Raw genomic sequence first — 21,016 nt, 5'->3', positions numbered from 1 at the left:
GGTTGGTTAGTCACGTGATAGAACCTGCCACCATGGAAGCAATTACGCGTCACAGCGCCATTTTAGGAAGGTCATTCCAGCTCCTGCTGTATTATTCCATGAATGCTGATACACGAGTACCGTGAATATCAAAGAACGTGTATGTAACTATAACGGGTACTTTCGTTACATTTCGTATGCAATAAAAAGCTCAACGTTATGACGTCACATGGGCGTGTGTGCAATTACTGACATATGCGGGTGGGCTTATTCACGAACCGTGCTGGGGGATGGGAGTTTTTCCGTTACACACACTATAAATATATATATATATATATATATATATACACACACACTTAATTAGTAATGAAGGTATTTATAAGAATTGTATACAGTTTAATGTACAATCCCATTTACATATTTTATATGGTTCTATACACATTATCGGGGCTTTTAGGGCTGTCATGGGGGGGGCACTTTGTAGGTATAACAATACAGTATTTTTACAGCCACGCTGGCAGAACACAGCATCCCCTGTAATTAAGCCCATTGTTTACGGTTTGTTTTATTTGTAATCTTACTATTTAGGGCATTTTGGTCGTTGTGACCTTCTCCGGCAGGAGTAAACACTGAAGACAGACTGCATGTGGGACGCTCTCCATCCCTCCCAGACACCAGCCAGCTTAGACCGTGCCCTGGCCAGGTAGTTTGTTAGAGAACCACCTTTTATACGGATGGCAGAGTAAACCACTTGACCGTAACGCCACCTGCGTTTCCTCCACCCAAACCCGCCTCGCAGAGGTCTTCCTTATAAGAAAGTGAGGAACAGAGCTGACGCACATTAATATTTTGTGACATTGTACCCTCACACCCTTGGCTGCGCTTTCCCCAAATAAGAGGCATGTAGGAGCTTTTGGGGGATGAACGGCAGACATCTGACCAGGTCCATCTCACACTTCCAAACAGGATGCCCCCGATCATATTAATGTACACAGGGACCGGTGATAAGAGTCCTGGTCCACATCTAACCCATCATAACGTGCACTCGGAATCGGGCTGACTTCCTGACATTTCTGTAGCTTAAGCACGCCATCGCCTTAACCCACCCAGCCAGACATGTGTCTGAAGCCAGCGGCAGCAACAGGAGCTGCTAGAGAACAGTACAAAGAAGATGAAGAGGTAAACTATTTTAGGAAGACAGAATTACTTCCATATCTACTACTAGATCATACATAGTCCATTCTTTACACATAAGGGCCTTTGATCTGATCCCATGATACTGTCTCAGGCTCTGCTATTAGAATCCTATACCTTATATGACAGCATCGAGACAATAAATTAACTGGCTTCAATCGCCAGTCGCACCGGCCAAGTCAATGGGGCGCCCAAGGAAGGAAGCACGCAGGCGATGCTTCTTTATTGGGATAAAAAAAGTTTTGTTTTTTTTTAGGGGAATATCGCAAATTCGGTATAAATAAAGTGGAAACCTGAAAGTATTGGAGATGTTTTATTTGGAAATGTGTAACTGATACCCAGCAGCAGGTGCCATATACAAGGTTTTCTTTTAAATGGTTGTTTTGGTTACCAGTTGACACGGGACGGGAATCAATTTGTTCCTTGTATTAAAACAAAAATATATATATCATGAGACCTCACTCCAATGGCAGAACAGTACAGCAATCTTGAACCAAATTATACATCCAGGGAATTCTCAGCACTTACAAGGAAACCCCACACAGATACACAGCTATAGATTAAATATTTACGCAGCAAAAAGGAGGACTGGAATAGGTTTCAGAGGGAAGAACTGGCTCATTCTTAAGTATGAACAATGATTTCCTTTATATTTATAAATAAAACATTAACTGGAATGGGAAAGTTACAATTCTAGATCATATTTATACATGGTACTTTTAAGGAAACATCCAGAAGTGGTTTTGGGGGGAAAAAAGAACACTGCACGCAGAAGGAAGTCACGTGAGGGAAGTGACAACTGCTTCCCAGCCTGGCGTCTGGACTTTTAACAACCTCAAGTCCAACTGAAGGAGTATAGCTAAAGTATTACACACAACAGTCACTAACTTACAATGGCGGAGTAACAGGGTTCAGGGTGGGGGAAAGAGAAACTACTGAATCGGGGTGAATGAAGAATGACTGTACACGAGATAAAACCATTTGTAAGTGGCGACTTCCAGAGCATTTTGTTCAGGTGGTTTCTTCATTTTGTGGACAAGATCAAAGCCACGATGAGCCCGTACAGACCCAAGACTTCAGCGAAAATGAGGATGAGGATCATGCCGACAAATAGTCGGGGCTGCTGCGCTGTTCCCCGGACTCCTGCGTCGCCGACGATGCCAATGGCAAATCCAGCAGCAAGACCACTCAAGCCTACGCTCAAGCCGGCACCGAGTTGTAGGAAGCTCCTAAAGTGGAGGAAATGAAATACATTAGTAATAAGTAGGTATGGCTGTTAAGGGAAACATTAGAACGCAGCCAGGAGATGTCATAGGATGTTAATTTAAAAAAAATAAATATAAAAACTACAGTAGATCCTGTGCTAGAATACATAGAGTACTATAATATATTCTTTCCCTTAAACCTTTGCATGAGCAGGGGTAACCTAAGGCACACAGATCAAACAGCCATGTAAAGTCAACAGGGGGGGGCACTGAGCTATCAGTTTCAAGACTTTGAAAATATATACTTGTGAGTTTTCACACCATTTTGCCAAAATACTTACTTGTACAATGTGATTGTTGACGTCAGGGAGTTTGCAATGAGCACTGCCACTACAAGGCCATAGATAGCTATGATACCAGCCATAACCACAGGAATGATGGACTTCATGATCAGCTCGGGTCTCATGACGGACATGGCTGCAATACCGGTGCCACTTTTTGCTGTGCCATAGGCAGCCCCCAACGCTGTGAAGAGTAGAGGATTGTTTAGAAAAATTTGAGCATCCCAAAACGTGTCCAGAAGGAGTTACACACTTTATAGCCGCAGCGCCAAGATGCCCACCGCTAACCTTCCAGCATTTCTACGACTAATATCCCGTGACGATCAGCATTTTTTGGAAGAGCTTAAAGCAACAGAGGAAGTCACATGACTGCAAGTCTCACTCACTCAGAATCCCAATATATTTGTCTTTACAAGACCGTAAAATGCTTAAACCAGACATTTCCCCAAAATTGTTTAACAAGAAAGTCTAATGTATCTAAAACGGGGCTACAGTCTTAGAGGTCCTAATAGAGTATATAGCTTTAATACTGTTAAGGCAGATTGGGTGGTGGGGGGGGGGTCAATACCATTTAGTTTACATTGAAATATTTCACAAGTTAAACTCTAGTTTTAGAGACTCCAAACTGCGGCAGTCATATTTCGAGTCATTCAATGAAGAGATTACAGCCTGGAGTAAAAGCAGAATGAGCCTTTAGCACATGATCTCGCGTGTGCACGGAGAGCACAAGACACGCGGCGTAGCGTATATAATGTACAAAGGAATACAGAGTCTGGCAGAGCTAAATATATAGAAATTTTACGTTCCTGTAATCCTCATCCTGAACTAATAGAACGTTTGCTTATGAAAAGTTGCCGCTGTAATGCAATAACCACCCGACAAAGGCTTTGTAGAGGAAAGACCTTCACACTCAAATCATTTTCCCCGAATGAATGTGAAACGGAAGATCAATACAGCACCATTTGGTTGATATGGAATGAAGAGTAACTAAAAAATAAGAGTGTAAACAAACGCCTGATCAGCTAAACATGGCTTGGCTTCCAAATGACACAAACCGCTTTGTAAAACTAAGCTATGGAGTGAAGAGAGCGGGAAATCAAAGAAATCATGCTTTCAGCACAGACAGCTATATTCCCCATCACCGGGGGACGTCACGAGCCCTTCATGGGATACAGAGGTCACAAGAGCAGTTTGGTCGTAGAAGCTTCCATGCTTTGGACAGAATTCAGTGTTAAAGATTTAATATCTATAAATACTAATTATAAATATTTACACATGCATACATCAGCATTGTGTGTTCCAAGGTTTCAGCAACAGATATAAGAGCTAATAGGTTATGGACCATAAATTCAGACCCAAGTACTAAGCTATGGCCAAGGTGTCTATTCTTACTCATCAAGGAAATCTGGGATGTTGAGGGTACCAACACATCCACATGTCTTCTGTGGGGGGGGGGGGATTAGAGTCACAGAACCCAACACTTATGCTTCATGCAGGCTGCCAATTCCCAGAAGAGGAAGCAGAATTAAGTTAAATCTGTTCCTCTCGCTTTCACAATCGTAATATTGAGTTGCACAACTCGCAAAGCCAAGTAGGAGCCGTAGACTAGGGGCCAGTGTCCGCTTCACGGCGCACATCTCTACAGCTGCATTCTGGGACAACCTGTTGCGCAGAAAGCTTCAGGTAATTAGACAAACTGAATGACGAACGTTAGAGACGCCGTCATCCTGTACAGGAAAAAAAAGAAACTCTTACAGACCTGGTGAAGGGATTTCAGCTACTCGCCCGCCATTCAAATTAAAGCTCTTGCTATTTTTATGGCCATAACGCCAAACATGATGGAAACAGTAACTGATGGGTTAAACTTTATGTATAGCAAATAACTGTAGTAAAGATGAGCAAGGGGAAAAAAAAAAAGTCTTAGTTTCACGTTACTCGCTGGGGCATGGAGGGTGAAGAAAACAGATGCCCAAAAATAGAAACTTGGCAGGCTTTCAGAGATCTGAAAAATCACTAGTCGCAGGGTGCAAATTCAGCCGCAGTCAGCCCAAAACGGGAAAATAAGTTTAAGGACACGCTGCCGAAACGCCAAGAAGCTTCCAGCTTAATGCTTGCTTGTTAGTTGCCATCATTAAAATATCTCCCACGAGTTAAGGCATCAGAGCATCCATACCGGGATGAAAAGATTAAAAGATGAAAAGACAGGCACAGCATTCTGCATAATGGGGGGGTAATCTTGTGACACAGATGGGCCATAGGGGTAAGGTTATTCTTCATAGACAAGAATGGTTACATATAAGCAAAACGTAAAATATCCAACTAGGAGAGTTAAATTGCGCCTGCATAATAAAAAGCTAATCTTAATTTACACGGAAAGAATATGCCGGCAGATCGCCACCCCCCCCCCCCATCCCCATCCAGTCTGTCCTTTTATACTGCTGTAAAGACTGTGACCTGAATCTTGGATTCAGGAGCCCATTCAGGTTTAAAGTCCATCACTGTATTAACCGCTACCATTTCTGCTGGGAGATTGTTCCACTCATCTACCTCAGTAATTCAAAACACGCTCACATTCAATCTAGGCATCCAATGCTCGAGCTAGAATTTGTACCATTAACAGCATTATTAGTACGCTGAGATGTTTAACTGCAGCTGCAGTAGTCGTAGCAGTTCAGGTCAAACTGACAGCAGAGGAGGGTTACAGAGAACAAATTGGTCCAGAAAACAATGCACATCGAGACAAATCAGACACACGGCCTATAAACTAGGAGGACAGAGGAACCCAAGCAGCTAAAATAAAGAAAATGCATGAAGCCAATTAACCCAGGAGGAAACACTGTAACCAGACAGGTTAATGAATGACTGCTGTAAACAGGGAAGATACAGCTGACAAGCAGCTCGCACTTTCGCTTTGGCATTCTTCGTTCGATTGTATACAGGGTTGGGGTGGTATGATTTGCTTTATATAATAAGTATTTACACACATCCTTGGACCCCCACACTTGTATTCTCAATTATGAAGCAGATTTAACCCATACAACAGCCTAGTTCACTAAGTGGGTAGATCCAATAACACAGGGGCCAGGGCTCCGATACTAGTGCTGAACCAGTTATACCCTACATCACTGGAAAGGAAAAATGGCTTCGATCAATGGTCGCCCCCCTCCCAGTCACCCTTCCCTCTGCAGTCATGTGACAGCTCACCAGCTGCCGGGATCACCCGAGTGACGTCAGCTACCGGCGTCCCCCGTGTACTATTCACACAACCCCGAACCCTTTTCCACAGACACCCCCCCCAGACAGGTGAGCTAACCCAGAACCAACACGATTCCGGAAACACCCGAACCCCTTCGGCCTTGACAGAGCGAGAAAACCCGATGACTGACAGGAGACGAGTAAGGCAGAAGCCATTGACGCGAGGAGATAAAAAAGATGGCAGATTGGAACCGGTCACATGATGGAGGAAGGAGGATCAGGCACCTACAGATTCTTGACCGCACATCCATACGATAGACACGACTGGACCCAATCCCCATTTAGAAGATAAATTACATAGGCGCTTTATATGGTCCAAAGAATCAGCACGATGAAGACTCATCATACAAGCAGATCATATATGGGGGGTATTCGTCACAGAAACCAACATACCTCAAGGGCATGGTGCATTCCCAACATTAAGGCTTAAATCGCAGATTTGCCCCATACAAGCGGGTATAAATTATAAAGCTAAAAGATGAAATCATAAAACACACCCAGCTAACATAGGACATCATTTCTATTTTAAGGTGATAGTATAGGCAGAATACATCAGAGGGAATAGGGACGCACCTATCCCCTATAATAAAGGCGTGTTCAGCTTGGGTAAAATCTAACAATGAAGGCTTCCTTAGCTATGAGGGTGACAGGGGCATGCAAGGGTGAGGGGGATGGAGGTCTCACCGCTAAACACCATCGCAGACGATGCGCCCATGACGGCGAAGAAGGCGGAGTACTCGGGAGCGTTGGTTTCCGTCGACATGGTGCCTGTCACTGACTGAGCAAGAACCGAAAAGCCGGGGAACAAGGGAGAAAAAGAGAGAAGATACGGAGCCTACGGGAAGGAGGAGGAAGAGGGGAGCGGGGCTAGAGTTTGCTTCTCTCCTGTCAGGGCGGCTGCGGCTCTCAAACTGGACGGGAACGAACACCGCTGGCTGCTCTAAATACTTCACCGCAGCACAAAATGGCGTCCACAATCACGTGACGCCCTGGCGTGTCCATCTGCCTTGACTTTTCATCCCGCCTCCTCCTTCTTTCCTCAGGTGGAATGTACCATCAGATCAAAATGAAGGCGTGCATCCTCCCAGTCCTATCATTGACCGGCATTATTTAAGTTTATATTTAATATAGATCAATGATGAAATTATATTAACTTTATTTAAGGTAATTCACAGGCTCGTACGTGTAAAATATTTTTTTTTAAATGTTAAGCACAGTTGGTACGGTCTGCTTGGGTGTAGCGAGGCATGCGTCACTCAGGCTTCATTAGCATAATGTTATGGTGTCAGGTAGATCTGGATCTGTCGAGGAAGGGATGCTCGTGCTTAGCATGTCTTGGCTTTTTATGTTATGTATACATTAATTTTATGCTGAAAGTTACCTGATAAAGACAATAAGGTTATGTGTAAAGGCATCGCTTCATTAAATATAGCAGTCACTATTAGTGAATATTAAATGATAAGGCCCTAAAAAGCCGATCTGCCCACTGGTGCCAAATTAAGAATTTGGCCTACTAAATATCATTATTTTATAAAACGTATTAAGCGCCGGTGGCCTCCGTAGCGCTATTACGTTGAACGGAAAGTACACGTTTAACAATAACATTAAAATAAATGATAGGCAACATTAAACGTAACGCATACCGGTTCAGAAGAGGGCCCTGATCCTATGAGCTTACAATCTGTTATGAGTGAGAAGGTGGGAGAAACGTTCACTATGAAAATGCCCCTATTTTGTGGTATCCGTTAAAATGTTTTAAGGGCCAACTACCCCCTTCTCGCACGGGAACACATTGGGGCCCCTATAACATTCAGATGCCCATTTAAAACAGCGAATTGGGGGCCAATGTTTTATTAAGCGGATTTCTTGCTGATGGTGGGGTAGTACGTTTGTATATTATTGTTGTAGATCGAAAGTAAAGTTCGTTTATAGAGGACGCCAAAGTGTGGCAGGGTAACATTCAGCTCGGGGTGTTTGTTAATGTGGGTGACTTTATTCTTGGACTCAGTAGATGAGATTCAACATTGATAAAAGTAAGGTAACGCATTTTGGAAAGTGAAAAAACACGCTAATTGTAAATGAAATGTAGCCGGACGGGGAGTGCTGACAGTTACTAAATATTTAGGAATACCAACTAACTTCTAACTCGGTAACTACACACAATCTCAAGTTACAGATCCCAAGGTCAATACAGTGTTGGCAAAGGTCACAAAAGGGTACAAATGAGGACTTGATGGAGAGCATTATACCGCCTAACCTGATGTCAATGAACAGGAAAGAGTATAAAGAGGGGCATCTTATAATTAAAGACCATGGATGATAGGAAATATCCACCCATTGTACAGCGCTATGGAATTTAATGGCGCTATATAACATAATAATAATAAATAGAAGCATTTGGAGCAGGAGTAGAATATATTTACCGGTGGTTTTATGTAAAACACACATTCAGATGGAGTCTTGCCCTCATCATATGCATAAACTCGGCAGGTTACATGTACACAGCCGTGTGCTCGCGTTTAGAAAGCGCCTTAAGGATTTAACTTTCACCTTGAGAATTGTTAAGAGGGACTGAGCCCCAGAAATCAGGAACCGAAACCCAACGCAGGGACGGGGGGCATTAGTCTCGTTTCATGGGTGTGATGTCCTGATCGGCGGACCCTCTCTTGCCCACCCCTATGTTATAGCGTGACTCTTACTACAGATCCATGCAGTATGACCCCATTTCCACCATCTTTAAAGACCACTGGAAATTCCAGTCTGGAATCGTTTAAATTGAGCTGACGCCACCAGTTGCTTCTTCAGATTATTATTATTTTTTATTGAATGTACTATTATTTCTATCTAAACATCTTAAGAATGCTTTAAGTGACCCTGCTGGAGCGCATTTCCCTGTAATTACTCCAAACCAGTGGCACTCCAGATTTGTATCTTCTCAACACCTAGAAGTCCAGTTTACTCAGGTGCAGGATTTTTCCGCCCCGGTCGGTGAGGGAGGGGGGGTTTGGGGCAGTTAACACACGGGGTCGGGGGAGGTTGCGGTTCTGTGAACTAGCTGTGTTTTGGACACAAAAAAATACAAAGGGTGGACGTGTGTCATTGTAACGACAGCACAGCTAGATCTCTTAGTAGATACACAACAAAGTAAGATGGAGATGATACTTTGAGTAGCCAGTGTTTAGCGGTGAATTATTCACCAAAAAAAAAAGGTGATGAGGTCATCACATGTAACACAATTTGTAGTCTTCTCGGCCAACATCGGATTTGGGAGCAAATCTTTACAAGGCCAAGTTACCGCGATGCGTATGAAGCTAATGACGCCGTGCGAGGCCACTGATATAACACAGATCGTCATTTATTATTATTAATATTATTTATTGCTTTATATAGCGCCATCATATTCCATAGCGCTGTACAACGGACATAACAAGTAGTATATAACATAACCATTTCAAGAAAAGTGGAATTATGTAAAATAATGATACCCAAATTATTAGGAATTTTATTTTCATGTAAATCACCCCATTTAGGTATGTGGGTCCATTCTAAAAATGTATTTATCGTTTATATGATTTATAGTAATCAGTTTTTATACGGTACAATAAATCCTGCTCCCTAATCACATGACAAAGTATCTTGGACGCGTCATGTATAAGTCACACGTTTGTTTAAACCAATATAAATATCATAGAATTGTGTTAAAAGTGATTGCACTTTTCTTTCTATCAGTATAAATACAATGTGTGTGTGTGTTGTGTGTGTGGTACACACAGATATATTTATAAAGCGTGAATTATTTGATTTGGTGTTTTTTTTATCTTAGCTCTTTGATGGCCACCAAGGTCAAAAACAGGTGGATACAGGGATAGGGATCCCGTCAGAGATGATACACGTTAAGAGAATTTGACGTTTGAAGAAGACGCTGTAGATTGTATTTGGGAACATGGCGAGGCTGTAAGGCTTCGCTGTAAACAAACTCTACAAGACCTTAGATGATGACGGCCGGGGACTCATGACATCATACCAAGTGAAGCGAAAGAGAAGAGGGACGAGAAACTAAACGGGAATGGAAATAAAAGAATGTAAGAAATACAAAATGGATAAAGGTACACATTATTTGTTAGTGGAGATAATGAATGGGCAGTAATAAGGCGATTACATCATGCAGTGTACATGACATCATTTTCATCATCTTTTACTTAATATAACAAATTCACATACAGTGACATGTTTTGCAAGAGAGCCAATTGGATGCAAGCATGGGGTGGGGACAGCGGGTGGGAACCCCGACCCAAAAGCGGACCCCAAAATTTTCAGGAGGCCAAGGACTTTCTGTTATGGACATGATGTTGATGTAGTAGATCAGACCAGCGAGTAGAACCATGAGATCACAGGAGATAAGGGTTAATAAAAAAACAAAAACAGAAAGGGTTAACCGCAGAAGCCAAGTGGATCAGTGATAAAGGAGAGATGCATGAAAGGAGCACCGAGAAGGGAAAGGGAATAGAATGTGTTCTAGGAGGTGAGATGCAGGAGGGCGAGGATGTGAAGGGGGATGGGGCCGATGAGACGAGAGGACGATGTCTGGGTGAGAGCGGCCTGCGGGAGGCTCGCTGTTTTATCAATGACTCTTCCTGCAGAATTAACCAGCTGGGGGTTCACTCCGCGGCACCGAGCAGCGCGCATGCACGTTACAGAAAGCGCTTTACACGGGGTCCCTAACCCGGACGAGGATGCAGAATTAGTGGAAATAAATGTCAATGATCCGGGTGACGTCAAAAGCCAAGTTCTGGTTTTTTTTTCAATTTTGATTTAAATAAATAAGATTACCTTTCTGTAAAATGATGCTATAGTAACCCGTTGTACAGCTCTGCAGAATATGATGGCGCTATATAAATCAATAAATAGAAAGAAAATTAGTGGTGACTGTCCCACACAAAACGGGACAGTTGGGAGGCGTGTATATGTCTGTGCATGTCGCAATCAGCGTGCAGAACGGTGTTTACCGTGTAAAATAACGATGTTGCAAGAACACCGAGCACGGAAATGTCTTTATAGTAATAGAGTCGAGGTGTTGGGTCGGCTCAGAGCCGCGCAGGTTTCTCACCCGTCAACAAGTCGATATTTAATAGAAAGCGTTTTAGGGTTTGTTTTCTTTTAGGCACAATGGACGTCATTTCAAAATCAGAATGTTTTAGTGGCAGACACATAATCTCAATAATAGTCTTTATTCACTAGCGAAGTGACCGGTTATTGGAATAATTCTGCTTCCTGTTTAGATTTACCATTTGTTTCCAAATCGGCACAAAACTGAGTAATAAATACATTCATACTTCCACCTGATTTAATATATTGTATCATATATATATATGAAGAAATCCAGCAGAGAAACGTAAATAAATCTGCAGATTTTGGTGGCTAATAGAACTCAATGAAATCGGCCGGTGATCACCTACCAATGTGGCCGCGGCTTGTTTGCCTGAAGCCATTAAGCATCCTACGCAGTGTCATTTAGGAATATGTCCTGTACTATGTATACATCATACGCGTAACCGATCCATGTAGGTTTCCAATTGGGAATCCATCACAGAGAGCTGGAAACACCGTCACAAAGATACGGACACAGAAGAGAATTGGTGGCCGATGACTGGGATTGTAATCCCAGTTAAGGGGTCTCCTGTGCCTCCCCCCATTACTTTTGAGGGCTGGCCAGTGAACCCTACCCAAGGGCCAGCCCCGTTCATAGCATTTGGGACTGCGCAAGTGCATGCAGAGACTTTCGATCCTAAATCCCGCTGTCCCACATGCTCTACCAATGCTCTACCTATGGTCCCTACGGCGGGACAGAGGTAAAGATCAGAGGGACAGTGGGATCATAATCAGGACTCTCTCGCACAAAGCGGGGACATTGGGAGGCATGCATGTGAAAGAGGGGCTGTTGTTACCCCAGAACTACTCCCCTAGGCCTTGGCCAGAACCTCAGGGATGGGTGATTCTCCCCAGTCTTGGCGGTCACACCGTAAATAGGCTGCGGAACTTCGTCTGTAACCACACTAGGCAGATCACAATATCCCAATTTATGTATATTTACATAAAGCTTATAGCTGCTTTCCGCCGATGTCTTCATGTTTAAGGCCGCTGTACGAATGATGAGGATATCAGCGCTTTTTCCCCCAAGGTGAGGGCACGGCTGCAATGAAACGCCAGCGGAAATCTATGCCGGCACAGGGCTTGGAACGGACGCCGGGGAACGGTGTCACCGCACAGCTTCCAGTGATGGATTAGAGCGAGACGTCAGAGCTGGAAGGTGGGCGATAGAGGAGGGGAAGCGGAGAACGAGAGAGACAATGTGGAGGACGCATCAAGCTTTTATTGTGTACTTAAACGGTGTAGTGGCTGCATGGTCAGGGAAGCAGAAGGGAGAGTTTCATTATGACGGGGATGGTAATGCATGGATGGTTTCACAGGGTTGTGGAAATGAGATGGCCGCATGGAGCACTGTGCAGAGCAGCACTGTGTACACTACTGTACAGATGAGACATCAGAAAGAGCAGAGCTGGATTAAGAGCGCCCCGGGAATTGTGCTGGATGCGGATTAGGGTCCGCATTCTGGCATCTTTACTCTTAATACACGCTCTAGGGAGAATGCTCTGGATTATTATTCTATGCCCGTAGCAGGGCATCCCTCGGAGTCTCTCTGTGGGTGTTGGACAGGGCGAGAGCCGGGGCTCATACAGCGAGGTGAGGAGTGCATTCACTGAGCCAGATAGATGATGGATAGGACAGGAGGGAAGGCAGGGAGTGCAGGGCATCGCTCCAGCTGAATTGCGTAATATTTCAATTGTGTGGCATCTCAATGTTTTTCAGTACAGGGCTTGGTCTTAGTGGCACCGAGTCAGGCAGCTTCTTAGAGTGCCAGGACCGGGGGGGGGGGTTGGTAGTCAATCGTGCCCCCAATGTGCAGGAGTGGGTCCGGTACCCGGCAGGGGGCAACAGATGCCTGTACGATGCGTCGGCTATGTGCATAAGAGATCTATGAGTGGGGGGGATAAAGGGGCTTTTCGCTGAAGCATCTCAACTGGGTTCATGCACCACATGCTAAGAGTCACTGCCTTCAAAGTATGAGAGCGCAGAGTATACTGATCCCATTCTGCACATTTCGGTAACACTGCATGCTAATGTACAGTATAAGATCACAGGCTGGGCTAACAGGGCGCATTGTGAATCATTGTAAATGATGCAGTAATTTAGCAGGGTGCTCAGCGACAAAGCAGAGAATGCAGGGACAGAGCAGAGAGTGCAGTGACAGAGGGGAGAATGCAGAGACAGAGCAAAGAATGCAGAGACAGAGGAGAGAATGCAGAGACAGAGGAGAGAATGCAGGGACAGAGCAGAGAGTGCAGTGACAGAGCAGAGAATGCAGAGACAGATGAGAGAATGCAGAGACAGAGCAAAGAATGCAGAGACAGAGGAGAGAATGCAGAGACAGAGGAGAGAATGCAGAGACAGAGGAGAGAGTGCAGTGACAGAGCAGAGAGTGCAGTGACAGAGGAGGGAATGCAGGGACAGAGGAGAGAGTGCAGTGACAGAGTACCTAAAGGTGCTGTTCCATTTAGACAAAACATTAACTGCACTCTCAGACATGTTAAGCTTAGTAGATCTGTCACTTTTTTCTTTCCTCTGAAGGTTTTAATCACATAAAAAACACACAGAAACATCTAAGAAGTTTTTTCATCTCTATGAAAACAACCTATCAGTGCCTGCTTTTGTGTCACATGACAATTAAATGTTCCGACAAACATTTTATGTTCCTAATGCTGCATTAATTTCATTCCACGGAGCCCCCGGACGCTGCGCGAATGCAGCCCATGCAAATAGCAAAGCATCAGTAAATCGCTGCAAAGCACTTCATTTACTGCACTGTGCCAGAGATCGGCCCCCGCCGTAAAAACCCGGAGCAACCTTCACAAGACTACGTTCTAAAGAAATCCATTTAGTTGATCAGTCCCGAGGAGGAGTCTATCGCTCTTTCCCATACACAACAACATAACTAGGTGTTTACTGCAAACCGCTGTGCCGCACGGAGATAAGAGGGTGGGGAGGGCTGCTGTACAGAGAGAGCTGGGGGGGGCTGGTAAATTCAGCTTTTTGCATTACAATAAAAGTACTGTGTATCCATACGCAAAATACAACTGTCTGCATCAAAGGACTCGGCGGTCTCAACACAGAGAAATGTGTGCGTTGCAAAATCAAGCACCTGCCAGCTGTCCTGGAATTCTAGGGACTATCCCTAAACATATTAAGCTATTTAAATTAGTTATTTTTAGGTGAAACGTCTATATTTATATTACTATGAATAAAAAAAAGTAATGTTTTTTTACAGAAAATTTAAATTTTTATAGCAGGATTAGTATGTTTTGGCCCTGATGACGAATCTGATTTGAGGTTTTTTCATAGCAGCCGCCGGTAGATTTACTGGGTTATTTCCCCCAAAACTAAAGAGAAAACGTGGTAATGATACATTTATATCATTTTTAACCAGATTTGCGTCTTTTCTTTCTTTTTTGCGAATTCTTTCCCTTTAAAACGGACGATCAGACGGTGAGTAAAAAGCAGTTAGAGGAAAAAGAGAAGTTATTAGACAGACTAAGAGTCACATGAGACAACGAGGTCTGAAGGACAACGAAGGATAACCTCTCCGGCCCAACAAGTGTCTCTGATGGTGTGATTAACCCATACCAGTCTGACTCTTGAATTATCCAGGCAGGCTATGCTATTAGACGTAGTGGGGGGGGTCATGTTCATTTAGTCAATGAATTTGGAGCATATTCCCCATTCACTGAGCAGCCCCCCCCCAAGTTTAGGTGAGTTTCCACAAGTTTCTGTAGTTTTCCAGATGAACCTTGGTGAGTTTCCAAGGCAAGGAGGTCCAAGGTGGCCCTTTAAACCCAAGGTGAAAAGTTTGATCTTGAGGCTCTGCTTTGGCCGACTGGGCCAGTAGATCTTTGACATAATTATATAACTGTCTCTCCACCACCAACGGTCACATAAACTCCTTGAGTCCACCCAACACCACATTAAAGGAGTGGAGTCCACAGACATTCCATGTTCCAATGTTTTAGAACTAAACCTTTTCTCCTCGAGTTCTACACGGACCTCCTGGGACATACAACTCCTTAAGTGTAGGTCTTGTTGGACCCTAGACCAAGGGCAGGTATACAGGACAGACCATGGAGAAGACATCTCTGACTGCACATGGTCTGACGAGGCTGCTCAGATCTGTTGGGGTTCCGACATTGAACGGCTGTTATTTTTAAGGAATGGTTGGCATTATCATCAGTCGTCCGGGATGCCAAACTCCTGCTATCTGCTTAATTATTCCATACTAGTGATAAAATACATTGACTTCTTGATAAATATCAAGACTTCAATACATGTTTTTGTCAGTTGTAGGGACTGTAGGGCAAACTAAGGCGTGTTTTGGATATGAATGTTTTTTGAAGAACAGGTTATCGGCAGCCAAAGTTCTTAAAGGTAAAAACAAAACTGCGGCGTTCAAACTTATTATTAAACTCTTCTATAGGACTGTTCAGAAAAGGCCTGCATCTCACCATTCATGTCCGCCTTGAACATGGTCCTATCTAATACTAGCAGCAATGCTACTGAGTGGAACAGCCTACCAGCAGAAGTGGTAGAGGCTTATTCATTGAGGTAGTTTAAAAATGCATGGGATTGGCATCCGGCTCCTGAATCTAATACGAGGCAGACGAATGATTAAAGTCTGCATTAGGAACATCAGAAAGTTTAATGAGACGTCAGAATGATGACACTTAACACACATTCATTTATAAGCGGATAATGATCGCATTTGGTGTCCTAATATTAAACGTGGAAATTGTGGGCCGCGTTGGCACTGATTTGGTTAAACATGTGACTGTCATTAGACTACCTGGCTCCACCACTGATTGCAGGGTTGTTGTATGGGATGTGGCAGTAACTATAAATTTACTCTTTCACTGCCAGGTTGAGAGGACCCGTAGCAAAGTCAGAAATGTCATGCTGCTCTTATGTAAAGGGTTAAAACCTCCCCAGCTGTATCCCCCGTTTAGTAGATCTGGGCCGGGGAGTGTTGCCTGTGTATACACGGAGTGCTGTCTCTGTGTACTGTAAGCACAGCGCTGGATAGCACAGGTTACACCGGCTAGGAGTACACAACGTCTTCAGGGGCGAACCTCCCCCGGCAGGAATCTGAGCGGCGCATGTGAATCACGTGTGCCTTCTCACAAATACATCATTCCATGGCGGCTGCTGCTACTGAACTAGGTTTTAATCAATAATAATCTGGAGTATCGCATGTCACCCATGTGTCCCTGATTTCGAGGAACAGTCCAAATCCTTGTGCCCCTCTTTCCACCCCTGATGCCCCTTCTCCTAGGCGTTCAGAATGTTTGGTGGGTATGAGGGTATCGCAGGTATTCATCGAGGCGATCACTCAGGACTCTCCTGAGATTGTCCATTATGTCCATTAGGACCCCTCAGACCTTGGCATCGGCGGAGTTCATGGAGAGCTGCAGGGTGGAGCTGATACCAAGTCCGGTGCTGAATTTGGTTGCTCATCTAAGCCCCCTTGACTCAGGGACATGAACACGGCAAGGCTTAGGGCAACTTAAAAGAAGCCCCTTGGCAGGGGTGGCACTAAGGCTGATGCAGAGTCTCAGGGGCTAGTAAGAAAAGGGCTGATGGGGAAATATTCCTTGGCCTAGAGCTTCAACCAATCAGTGGAGCCGATGTAAGCATGATGTATACATAAACCCAGCTGCACATTGTGCAAAGAGGTCCACGTGCAGAAACATGGAAAACCTTGGCAGGAAGTAAATGGGTTATTTCACTTTGCCCGATGCCCCGTCTCCTACCGTCTCGGTTTCATTCTGCTTTTACTCTCCCCGTTACTGTCTCCTTGCCCCTCATTCTACCCTCCCCTCAGCTCTGGGTGTAGATGCCCTCTGCCATCTGTTCTTGCCCTTCTCTCTCTGATCTGTTGACCTCTATGTCATGACCCTGATTTTAGGGGCTCTCTTATGATCCCACCAGACCTTAAGCAGGGAACCAAATTAAGATGCTCCGCACCTCCAGATCCACCGTATATCGTACTATGGCAGACACAATTCTGCCTGTTACCTATTGGTTGGCGCTTGATACCCCCGGGTTCTCCATTCCACTTAATACTACAGTGTCATGAAAATATAATAAAGTAATCAGATCAGACTTCCCACCATGAATCAAATCATAATGTAGACTCGGGTCTTGGAGGATGTTCGATACATACATTCATACATTTATCCAGAACATACCTAGGTTAGACATTTAGAGGTCATATTCTAAGGGCTGGTTGTATCCAGATGCCCTGTTTTCCTTTTAAACACGCTGGCTTGGAGGGAGGTGGATACCTGTGCTGGAGGTCGGGGGTAGGAGGCTGCCGCGTCCTGGGGAGGACAGGCAGAGACAGACCGTCAAACCGGTCAGATCTTTACCGCGTCTGGGTGAAGCAGGAAGGTTTGTCATGGGTTTGACTTGATGTGTTTGTTGGTAAAGAGAGACGAAGGGCGAGACAAAGGGGGGCTTGTTATACTCAACGCTCCTGGGGGGATCCGATGCACATGCGTGAAATAAGTGAACCTCGTAAGGTATTTATTCCCTGTAGTATAGAGAAAACATTAACCCTACACCAGTTACAAGTCCAAATGGGTATTAAATGCCAGCGGCCTTGAACGACTACCAATCAACACAGCATTGAAAAAGTGTTGTTTGATGTTTTCTGTGGGGTTTTTTCTCCTCAAATATTTTTTTTGTTACAAATGAAAAATAAAGATACAAACATAATAACACAGTTTGCGCCTTAGAATGTAGCAATGAGTCCCACGTTTTATTTTTATCTTTTTATTTAAACCAGAACATAAAAATCTTTAAACAGAAAATATATAAACATAAGGAGGACCATTAACACAGCAGATTAGACTATATTTGGGACGCAACACATAGCCCAGAATAGGGATCCCTTAATAGAAACATGAAAAGGATCCAGATAAGGTGTATTCGCTGCATAAAATCCTCGTTAATATAGGCACTCTTATGTTGAACTACAAGTAATCAACACAAAAAAGGGCTTCTGGTAGTGGCCCAGAATGTTCAAAAGTGTGCCCCCCAGACCCCCTTGCCACTGCTCCCCCAGACAGGGGTGGAGCTAATGTTAAACCCCACCCCTTGTCCACTATTAGAATACAGTGCCATAGTAGACCTAGTCTCCCTGCAAACAGGACACATCGCTGCCGATACAAATTACAATCCTCTCTTGCGTTTTTAATAATGCATTCGATGTTGAAAACATGAATGATGGAAGTGAGCCGCCTCCATCAAGTCCTTATTAATATAGCGAGCAGGATATTTTTACATTGACCCACGCGTTTCTCGCAGCGGAGGCTGTAAGTTGTCTCCTGGGAAGGAGTATATGATCTGCCATTATGAGCTCACAGTAGTAGTGTCTGCAAAGCATGGGGGGGGGGGTGTTGTCTGGTGTAGATGGTCAGTGACCGTCTTGGTCAGAGATGAAAAGTGTCTGTTTGCAATAAAAGTATCAGAAGGAAGGAGTTAAACAATTCCAGGAACCACAGGCAGTGTGCGATTTCAGTCATCTGATTGCTCAAGCAGCATCCTGCGGTATCCTACTGAAAAAAGGACGTGAACTAACCTAGAAATGTCACAAAGGAACCGATTGTACAGCACAATGTAGATGGAGGAGCTATTCTATATCCAACTGTGACCCCCAACTTATAACTACAGCCATTATATATAACAGAGCAAACACAATGCGGCAGAGGTTATTTCTTTAAAAGGGCGGATGAAAATAGAAAAATTTGAATTTAATCAACAAAACTAAAAAACAAGCTCTTTTACGGTTTAATAGTTTTTTTTATAACAGAGTTTCACAAACACATACCCTTAATTTGTCTCAACAATTAGGCCCAGGTCACAGTTCCTCTTTAATTTTCTAAGAACAGAGGGTGTCACGGCCCAATACATGCTTCCACTTTTTTTTTTTTAGTACGCAGATTGGGAAGTTTTTAGACTTTGATGGCAGCCGTACATGATGGAGGATTTAAATATTGCATTGGTGGAAATTGCAGGCAACGGGACTTTCTTCTTCAATGTGGCCACAAGTCTGATGTAGACACGTGACTATAAGCGGTAAGAATGAGAGCCGGTCAAGATATAGGGAAATTCCATCATCAACATAAAGAAACGCTGTCACATGTTGGAACGAGAAGCTGCCGGCCCCTTAAGCTCATAGTGTGCAGTTATTGTTTAAGCTATACTCCACATATACATATGCATTGTGGCTTTATGGTGCCCCCCCCCTTACAAATGCATTTGCAAGAAAATGTGTTCAACCAAATTGATTTCAGTGGAAGTGCTTTCCTGCCACGAATCCCCATACAACCAAAGGAGCGTTTTGCTGCAAGTTTTTTTTTTTTTGCAGGTAAAATGAATGCATCTGAAACTTACTTAAAGTGGTCTCACCTGTATTCATTGTTCAGGAGACTGCTATCGAGTGCCTGGCATACAATTTTATGGTTTTAATTCATACATTGCCCTCCACTCCAAAAAGTTGTGAACAATCATATAACCCATTCACCATTACAAAAAATAAAAAAAAATTAAGCGTCGTTACTTAACACACACAAAAAAACCACGATAAATTGTAAGCTCATAAGAGCAGGGCCCTGTATTGTAAGAGCGCTATGGAGTCTTCGCTATATGTATTTGCTGTAAGGCCCATCTCTGCTGCCATCTAGTGGGCATTTCACATACAAACCATGAAGCCATACGCATAGTACTCTGTATCTATAATACTATATAATATACTGTTTATATAATACATATAATACTATAAAATATTCTGTGTTAGATTCTAAGACTACAAAAAAAAAAAAAAAAATCAGAAAAAGTAATCTTTTATTCAGACCCGTGCTGCTGATACTCCGATATAAACACTTCCACCACCTGCTATAGCCCCGCGGACACATTTGAACGCTTGCGTCCAAAGACTTGCAGGCCACATGTAGGCGTGGGCCACTAAGGAACGTTCTTCGTGAAGTTTATGCTGCATAACACATCCCTTTTCGAGATGTAGAGATAAGCTCGTTCAAATAGGGGCAAATCTTCGTGGACTGCATATCCCATGATTCTACTACTTATCTCTGAGCCACTGGCTACTGACAGGTAGGCGAGTATACAAGATTTTGTTTTGATGTTCTACTTTGCAGATGATCGGATTGTTCCGTATCCCCCATACGGTTGTTTTTAGGCATTTTTTTTTTGTTTATATTTCAATAAGATCCAAAGTTTGGAGAGTCGTCTTATAAATCAAACAAACAAACACGGTAATCGCACGGATCGCTCCAAAGAAAACATGTTCATAAAACCTGCATTGGGTAACATGTTTATAACGTTAAAAATGACAGAGCAGGTGATCTCTTTGCTTTTGCCAAGTTGCACCTATGTGTATTAATTTTTAACTCAAAGGCAAACTATTTAACATGCATGATTAACTTTAACCCTTTAAGAACAATGGATTGTCCTTAAACCCATTAAAACAATGCATTGTAAGCCTGTACATGTATGGGCTTTGTCATGAAGGGGTTAAAGGGGAACATTTGTTTGTTATTTTTTAAGCTTGTTGTATTGTGTACAGCAATAAGCTTTGTATGTAGTATGCATCTCACTCCAGGTACACTAAGTGAACTCATAATGTCTTTATCCTATCATTCCACGGGCAAAACGTTTCGCTGGTGGACTTTAGGTCTCCTAAGAGCAGCGATGGTGTCTGCAAAGAATACGAACAAGCTAAAGAAGAAGACAGAAGTTATGCAGCACCGACCCCTATGCCTGTCGGCACCCACCCTCTCAGCAAACTTCCCAACATCAGTGCCTTGTATACCAGAATATATTCATCCCTGTACAATCCAAGCAACCAAAAACAACACG

The 21,016-nt window shown here is 43.6% G+C and overlaps 1 protein-coding gene across 1 annotated transcript; it reads right to left on the bottom strand.

Moving 5' to 3' along the window:
* Positions 1 to 1,473: 1,473 nt before the first annotated feature.
* On the bottom strand, positions 1,474 to 6,945 carry ATP6V0C (ATPase H+ transporting V0 subunit c). Its single transcript, XM_053472161.1, has 3 exons — positions 6,659 to 6,945; positions 2,720 to 2,903; positions 1,474 to 2,402 (listed from the first exon to the last, which is right to left on the bottom strand). The coding sequence occupies exons 1-3, from the start codon at positions 6,735 to 6,737 to the stop codon at positions 2,198 to 2,200; spliced, it is 468 nt and encodes a 155-aa protein (XP_053328136.1). The 5' UTR covers positions 6,738 to 6,945; the 3' UTR covers positions 1,474 to 2,197.
* Between the last annotated feature and the right edge of the window lie 14,071 nt (positions 6,946 to 21,016).

The sequence above is a fragment of the Spea bombifrons genome, chromosome 7 (assembly GCF_027358695.1).
Source record: "Spea bombifrons isolate aSpeBom1 chromosome 7, aSpeBom1.2.pri, whole genome shotgun sequence".
Lineage (NCBI taxonomy): Eukaryota > Metazoa > Chordata > Amphibia > Anura > Pelobatidae > Spea > Spea bombifrons.
Note: the sequence above shows the minus strand (reverse complement) of the source record. Positions and strands in the feature narration are given on the sequence as shown.